Source organism: Nicotiana tomentosiformis, chromosome 3 (assembly GCF_000390325.3).
Source record: "Nicotiana tomentosiformis chromosome 3, ASM39032v3, whole genome shotgun sequence".
Lineage (NCBI taxonomy): Eukaryota > Viridiplantae > Streptophyta > Magnoliopsida > Solanales > Solanaceae > Nicotiana > Nicotiana tomentosiformis.
Window position 1 is genome coordinate 10,465,437 of NC_090814.1, and position 8,439 is coordinate 10,473,875.

The 8,439-nt window shown below is 34.5% G+C and overlaps 2 protein-coding genes across 3 annotated transcripts; one reads left to right on the plus strand and one right to left on the minus strand.

The window, feature by feature from the left end:
* The first annotated feature begins 1,248 nt into the window (after positions 1-1,248).
* On the plus strand, positions 1,249-5,724 carry LOC104117734 (uncharacterized). Of its 2 annotated transcripts, none has more exons than XM_009628822.4 (4): positions 1,249-1,437; positions 2,225-2,291; positions 4,587-5,063; positions 5,231-5,724. In XM_009628822.4, the coding sequence occupies exons 2-4, from the start codon at positions 2,284-2,286 to the stop codon at positions 5,583-5,585; spliced, it is 840 nt and encodes a 279-aa protein (XP_009627117.1). In that variant the 5' UTR covers positions 1,249-1,437; positions 2,225-2,283; the 3' UTR covers positions 5,586-5,724. The 2 variants fall into 2 exon arrangements, with proteins under 2 accessions (XP_009627117.1, XP_009627125.1); XM_009628830.4 differs by having other exon boundaries at positions 1,303-1,437; positions 2,253-2,291.
* Positions 5,725-6,678: 954 nt separating this feature from the next.
* LOC104117752 (SKP1-like protein 11) lies at positions 6,679-7,480 on the minus strand. The gene has a single exon (XM_009628840.4). The coding sequence runs from the start codon at positions 7,337-7,339 to the stop codon at positions 6,842-6,844; it is 498 nt and encodes a 165-aa protein (XP_009627135.1). The 5' UTR covers positions 7,340-7,480; the 3' UTR covers positions 6,679-6,841.
* Between the last annotated feature and the right edge of the window lie 959 nt (positions 7,481-8,439).

An 8,439-nucleotide genomic window follows, 5' to 3' on the forward strand; every position in this document is an offset into this window, starting at 1 on the left:
CCGAAAAATGGATAGAGTTGAATTTATACGTAGTTCTAAGGACACGTGGTATAACTTGGCACAAATCGAAAAAGTATATAGAAAAATATCGAATATTGACTGTAAAAAAGGAATGAAATACAAGCCAAATTGAATAGAAAACGATTTATGAAAAAGCAAGATGAATCAATGTACAAGACTCACAAAAGGATAATTTCTCCTGTATCTATATGTGAATATTAATTATCTTTTCAATAAGGGAATATGTAGATACCTTCATGTTCAACTGCCCTTACAGAAGTGATAGCCACTCTTTTATAGTGAAGGGATCTTACTTAGGATATAATAAAAAATACATAGTGGGGATCCCATGATAGATTAGTTAATTTAGCTTTTTCTTAATTCCCGCCGAGATTCTCTCCCCAAGTGCGGCTACAACGACTTTTGTCTCTTAGCTCGATCTTGGTCGGACTTGATATTGGTCGATCTCCAGATTTTGAGCTCGATACTGACTCGAGCTCGATATTGACTCGGGCTCGGATCTCGAGTTCCATAACGCCACTTCATATCATAGTTCGATTTGGACTCGAGCCTGATAATGACTTTGAGCTCGGTATTGATCGGTCACTGAATCTTGAGCTTGGTAACCTGGCTTCAGATTTTATCTCGGTATTATAAAAATGACCCTCGGTCCATCATGTTCTAATCTTGACTAATTACATGAAGGGCAAAACCGGTTTTGACCGTATACAGTTATATTTCTGCACACTATATTAAATAATAAAATAACAACTAAGATTTATAAAAATAATATATGATATATTAGATCATAATTTTATAAGATTAATATTTTGTCAAATTATTGCGCGGGTTCTAACACTAGTGTAGAGTAATGATTTAAGTAGTATAACTCATAATTATGTGCGCCAAGATTACTTTAAGAAATTCTTATATATTACTATAATTTGAAAAGAAAATAATTGGCATTGCTTTGGAAAACTGTTTACATTGATATTTTAATGGGGTTAATTGTGCTTTCATTTGTTGAGTTAAAAAATAATTATTGGATAACTTTAATGTTCTAAAAGAAACAAAAATGACTTTAATAGAATATCACTATAAGTTGTGACTATTTAAGGAATTGATTCTAATATTTTCTTTCTTTTCTGTATGTTGGAAAAGATTGACATCTGGTATGTATTTAAAATTATTTTATTCAAAAAAGAAGTTTGTCTTTATCTGTCGTCCGTTAACTTTAAACCTCTATTGTTATCACATGCGTCAAATATAACACTGACCCTTTACACAAAAAAGGACAAAAAGGAAAAAGAAAAACAAGAACTTATCCGAATGATGTGAAAGTAGAGCAACAAGTAGAACCAAAGCTTCACAAAAATCAGCTTATAATCTAAACATGGCTTCCCCAAGTTGATACTTGCTTCTTTTCTTGTTTGTCCGGTAAGTCCAATAAATAAATTTTACTCCTGTTTAATTACATAATTAATAGACAAGATGACTGTGTTTTTCTCTTAATCTTGGTGGGTATTCATCAATTAATTTGTTGAACTTGGATTTTTTGAGGTTTCTTTTATAAATGGAGCTTTATCTTTGTGTTTATGCGGTTTGACTAGCTATAGGACTTAATTTCAGTTTACTTGTAATTATATACTTACAAGATTTAAAACCCCCCATATAAATTTGAATTCATCATCTTAAAGGAGAATTCCTTGCGCAAAACTCCCTCAGAAAATTGGTTTGAGGTTTGCATGAACTTCTGTTCAAATTATTGCTTTAGGTGAAGAGTTTAATATATATATATATATATATATATATATATATATATATGTGCAATTGACTAATAAAATATGAGTCAGTTCAAGTATATTTTTTAGCTTAATTCACTCTCAGCAAGTTTACTTCAAAAAACTAATTCTTTGCACCTAAGACTATATTGAAGAGGAGCTTTGGAGCAACGGTAAAGTTGCCTACGTGTGACCTACAGGTCATGGGTTCGAGCTGTGGAAGTAGCCACTAATGCTTATGTTAGGTTAGACCGTCTACGTCATACCCCTTGGGTGCGGCCCTTACCCGGACCCTGTGTCAATGCGGGATGCATTGTGCACCGGGCTGCCCTTTTATTGTGTTACTCATAGGCATGTTTCTTTTTCTGCATATTTGAAGGAAAGTGTACCAAATTTTTACCAAAATAAGAATTCTGTTTGTAAGCTGATACTTGAATCTGCAGGTTGTGCCGCATGCCATATTGTCTACAGGTTCAATTTGGCTTTTCAGTGGGCAAGATCTATGTTCAAGTAAGATATTTAGAGAAAATAGAATAAACAGCTGTGTTCCTTTTTCTCTTTCTTTTCCTTGGAATCATGTTTGACAAAATGATATATGTCTCTCAGACAATCGATTCAATTCCTATTGGTTAAATGGACCGCTAGTTGTTTTCGAAGAATAGTATGTTGTTACGACATTATGGATAACGAGAAGCTGCAACTCAAGTCCACGTTTATCGAAAGAAACATAGAATGATACATTGTGGAGTCAAGATATGCTGTTGCTTTAGTGTAGTGAACAAAATATAGCTTCACAAAAATCAGACGTAATGATTGCATTGGTGTCGCCTGCTAACATTCTTGAGTAGTCCATATCAGCACTTTGGTGCATCTTGATTGTCTCTATTATTTGAACAAAAAGTGCAGAGCCTGAATACCTCTTGCTCATTTTTCTCCGTGGTCGAAGAACTTATGTTTGACAGTTTGACTTCGGCTTTAGACAGTAGTAGATAAGAGGGTCACATGAGGGGTCATCAGTTTGATTTAGTTCTGATATGAATTGACTAGAAGTCAGAATCACTAGCGGATAAAGCATTTCTATGAGATAACTTATGAAAAGGAGGAAGACAGTAGCAACGATGCCAGGTACCTTGATGTGAAAATCCAATTTCAGATTGTTTTATGATATAGTGAATGCGACTATTCTCTTTCAACAAGAGATTAACTGGTCAATCACTAATCAAATTGTGATCAATTAGGACTTTATTTTTAGGAGGGATCTTTAGATATAAAGGATCCAGTTATATGAAGTTATTGGAGACTTTTGCTTTATGTCCCCTTAGTTAGGTGTCACAGTCCTTTTCCTATGAATATTTCGATGAGTTGTTGCACTAGGCGTGATGTTTTTTCTTCTAGAAAAGCAGTGAAAAGTGGAAACTAAGGCCCCAGTGGAATTGCAATGTTCTTCTAGTGGAATGCTACTCGGGAGGACTTCTTAACTGGTGATAACTAAGCACTGTGAGCTCGAAGTTACGATCAACGAGCTGATCATTGTTTCTTAGATTGTCCACTGACTAAACAGTTCTGAGCTATGTTTAGTTTCTCATGGCTAATGCCGCCAAACTTGTCATGCTTTTCCAATTACTAGCATTGCAGTTAATTTGGAAGGATGTTTGCCAGCAAATATACTCATAGCATTTCCTTTTTGGGGAAATACACAGAAAAAGATTTCCTTTTCGAGAGGGAAACTACTTGGGCCGTATCAGGCCTTCTAATCTTTTATATTCAGCTGAGTTCAAACCGAAGTTCCCGGTTAATCATGGTATATCTGGGGATTTTGAGGAAAGGTTTTTGTTTGTTTGGGAGGAGGAGGGGGGGATTAGGGGGGTTAAGATCTGATCCGCTATGGTTGGTCCGGTCTGCCTTCTCCTCTTTAAAATACTTTGTCTAAAGTGCATTTGAAAGCTACTGAATGTTTAACATATTTCCAGTGAATAAGAGCTCTTCGAGTGAGGTAAAAAAGAAGTAACTTAGAAAGGAGTCTGACAGTTTTTACGCATCAAGAAAGTAGTAACACTGCAACATCACTTATCTAAAATGCTGGATCTTTGCATAGTTTGATTTTGGTTTTACTGTTTTAATGCATTCAGTTAACCTTATCTTCATAATTGTGATACACAACTGTGTCTATCTATATTATGTGATGCTGGTGTATACGACATGAATTCTCTTCTCTCTCCATCACCTTTGTGGTGCTTCACTAGTATGCTATATTAGTGCCCGTTACATTCTGGAGGAACTAACAAACAGTTCGTTTTTTCACAAGGTAGTACTTCTAATGATACTTGTTATTAGGGGCTGGGAGGTTCATCAGTTGTTTCCGTGGATCTGCCAAAAGACGCTGAGTTACCAGGACCTTTTTGTGAAATAAGAGTAATTTTTGTTCATTGTCTGCATGCTTCTGATTATGAGGATTTGGTCGGTCAACATTACTTTTAATGTACTTCAATCAATCGTTAGAGAGCATAATGACTTATTTAAAACTCCAGTTGACATGTTTTTGTTGTTTTAGACTGGAGTTGAATAGTTGCCTGAGATGATCTGTATTTGAATTAATTAGCCACGTTTATTGAATCTTCAACCCAAGCGCATGAATTACTTACTGTCACTGAAGAAAAGTGTGGTTCAAAATCATGGCATCATATTGATCAAGAAAAAGAACCTTAGTCTGCATTTTGGAAATAAACCGTGCCAAATTTTTACACCTAAGTAACTAATATAATAATTTGTTTATGACTCAATTGCTCCTTGTTTTTGTACCACCAGTGATGATGAACCGTTGGCCTTCAAGAACATGCACGAATTTTCTGCGACGGATGGCTTTGTAGAGATAACTGAATCCTTGGCAGACATGATAAAGTTCATCGCAAATGAGCCCTCCATGGGTCTTTTCTACATTCAACATCATACTCAGAGTGCAGCTCCCAACCTTATCAATCTCAAGAACAATATTCAGGAAAAATCTCGTGATGTGACTTTGCACGCGGAAGATTCAGAGGATTCTATCACCATGATCAGGTCGATGAAAGATTGTGGTGCCCCAATTGCTAATGAGATGATTAAAGATCTGAGACATTCTCTAGCTGTTGTGTCGAAGAATAAGCAATTGAGAAAAGGGTTAATAAGGCAGTCCAGGTCAACTTTTCAGTTAGGGCGAACTAGTTCTTGGAGTCCTGCCACTTGGGGTCGAAGTACAGTTCCAGAATTGGATGGTGAGAGTGGTTATCTCTCAAATATTTTCAGGTCAGAGGCGGATCTAGAGTTTAAGGTTCTTATCACCAAGTCCATTACACTTTTAAACTAATGGGTTGAAAATTTAATATTTGTTGAAATTTTAATAATTTTTCACATATATATCTATACTATGTGTCAGAACCCAGTGAAATGAGCTTCATTGACTTCTCTTTCAGGTCAACGAAAGAAAAAGCTAATAGCTTCAAGTGGTCTCAATTAGAGTCCAAAGAATCTGATGTAACCTATACTGATGATGCACTATCAGCTGTAGCGGCCGGATCTTTGTTCTCAGTTTCAGAGGCGAATGATGAAGAGTTGCCATTATCAAGTCCAACTAATTATGAGCTACAAGTGATGCAGGTGAATATAAGCATGTCCAATGATCAACTGCTCTCTTCATCAGAAAAGTATGAAGAAGTTATGGCTGATAAAGAAGCACAATTGGAGGAGTGGTTGGGAGGGATTGGCAATAGTAATACTGGTCCCGGAGAAAATAAGCTTGGTCGTATCATTAGGGAGAGCTCTCACTAGGGAGAGCTTTGCTCGTATCATTATTCATTATCTTTGTACTAAAAGAATAAATGTTATAGAGAGATTTTAATAGTAAGGAAACAGAAATGAAAGACTCGAGCTTGATGGTCTCGAGATTTGATCCTGCTTATCAAGTAAATTTAAATGTGCATAAATATTACTCCCTATGCTAAATTTATGTAATGCAGTTAGGAATTCGAGAGTTAAACAAGTTTTTTTTTGACCACGATTTTCGCATATACTTATTAAATATTTTGAATTGTTAAGTATCATAACTTATAGTACTTTTTATGTCGTTTTCAAACATGTAAATTTTGTTTCAAAATATTTAGGGATTCTATGGCTGAATTCACGGTTACAATTAAGAAGTTTGATTTTCGAAATTTGAGTTACATCATATAAATTGGAACGAATTGAATGAGCAAGAGTTCCTTTTGTATTGAGGATTGTTATCTCTTGAAATTTCATCTTAGGTACAAATGAGAAATCCAACCTAGATTGCATGTTCTCTACTAAAATCAAAATGGCATCGCATCCAATTGGAGTTGCTAAACTATCTTTTTCTTAGTACTCACATTGTTGTTCAACTAAATAGAATTCGTGGCCTATAATACCCACTAAAAGAGAAGTTTTTCCTACTAGAATTATAAGTGAATAATCTTAGAAACCAGTTTGTTTCAAATTAATCTTAGTGTGTCATTTTTTATTTAATTGATATTCTTGGGGTTTCACTGCAAACTATGGAAAGAAAAATGAGAGAAAGTTTCCTTTTATGGCTTTCATTTGCTTGGATAAGAAAGTACAAGGGCGTGAATTATCGGTGTTAGGGACTGTTTTCTTCACTCAAATCCTAACCATTATTTATTTTCCACTATAAATATTCAGAAAACATATCTTTTCTACACCATAATGGGAATTTATCAATATTAATTAATAGATTTTACAAAAATATAGTAGAGTTCAAATAAATAATTACCTAATGGATGAATTAGCACCTTTTATGGGTAGAGTACTAGTCAACAATGATATTCCTGACACATCGAATAAAAAAAAGTAGAATAATGCATGAAAAATATTTAAAAGAAACAACATATGTTGAATACATAGACGACCCTTAAATTTATCAAAAAACTTTTATTTAGACATTCTGACTCATGCCATAACTTATTAGCCGCAAGATCTCTGCTCAAAAGGGAAGAGGCGCAAACATAACTAGAAGCTCACGAAACGAAAAACAGTAAAGACACAAATGTAAACTAGTCAAGGGAGTGATCAAGATCCCCTTCAAAGGCCCATGGAGTCTCATTCCGAATCTCTGCCTCTTCCTCAAGGGTGAAGTCACTAGTGATATTGAAAATCTTCCGAACAACTTCAGGCGTCTTTTTCTTAATCCTGTTAGCCACCGCCTCAGCGCACAACTCAAGCAAACTGTTGATGTCAAGGAAATTTGCAGCTTCTAAGATTTTAAAGATGGTTTTGAAGCCAATGTTCACAAATTCCTTGTCGAAGTTCTCGATTTCTTCTTCATTTGAAGAAGTCGAGGAGTGCATCTTCAAGTAATCGATGATCTTGATCAGGGTTTCTGTGTCGACGTTGCTCAGCGGGACGACACTAGAGGAGCATCCATCTTCGACCATGTTCTTGATTGTTACAGACTGAATGGCAATGGATTCTTCTAACTCAAACTCATCACCATCTTCTGACTTCAGAGTCAAAAACTTTTTCTCTGTGGTCGATGATGCTGCCTCTGCCATTGTTTAAATTTTGGGTCCACAGTTAAGTGCTTGTTCTACCATTCAATTATAAATAAATCAGATGGGTAGGTTCTAATAAATGATTTTAAATACCAAATCAGATTATTATATATCGAATCTAGTTATTATCTCTTGATTTTGAAGGTTATTTAATTCAACTTTAAAGAATCAAATTATTTCCTAAGTTTCATTTTGTGGACAATCTAGCTTTAAATAAGATTTGTTTTTTTAAAAATACTTATCAGTAGCTTCAAATCTAGTTTTATATCATATGAATATGACTTTATAGTAGATTATTATTTTTTATATATATTTTAATCCGAACTTTGTGATGGGTTCTAATGAGTGAAATTATATGATTTTTGACTAAAGAGGACCGTTGACTTGGATATTATCTCTTGATATTTTAATTTTAGCTATTCAACAAAGAAATTACTTCCTAAATACTAGTTCTTATGATAGTGCTTACCTGGATACCGCGTTTAAATATTGTTAGAAGACTGAATTTGCTTGTTACCCTTTATATTTATAAGCAATTTTTTAATAAGGAAAATTAACTTGTGTTGTATATTAATTATCAATGTGGAAGAAAATATTATAGCAATTATAAAGTTTGTTTCATACTGTAAACATTATAGTCTTTTCGCTTGAAGGTGTTTGATTGGATACGAAGATTAAAAAAGAAAACAATTATTGGGATGTATGAAAGGTATCTGCCAAACACACAAGCACACAATGGCCGAGTGTGGAAGGAAAAGTCTTGTCTTCTTCAATTGATTAACAAGAATATATATACAAGTCAAGTAATAAACCTTAGTCCTAACAAATATGAAAAACTAGTCCTAAGAAATATGGAAAAGAAAAACTCTCCTAGTCCTAAACATACAATATATTTACTATCCATATATGCCCATACACACATGCTTTAATATCCCCCCCCCCCCCCCAAGTTGGCACATTCGGATTATAAATTCTCAACTTGTACAAGAGAGTAACATATTGAGATTTTCCTAATGCCTTCGTAAAGATATCTGTTAATTGCTCATGTGAAGGAACAAAGCTAGTACAGATATTCCCATTGTCAATCTCGTCACGAATAA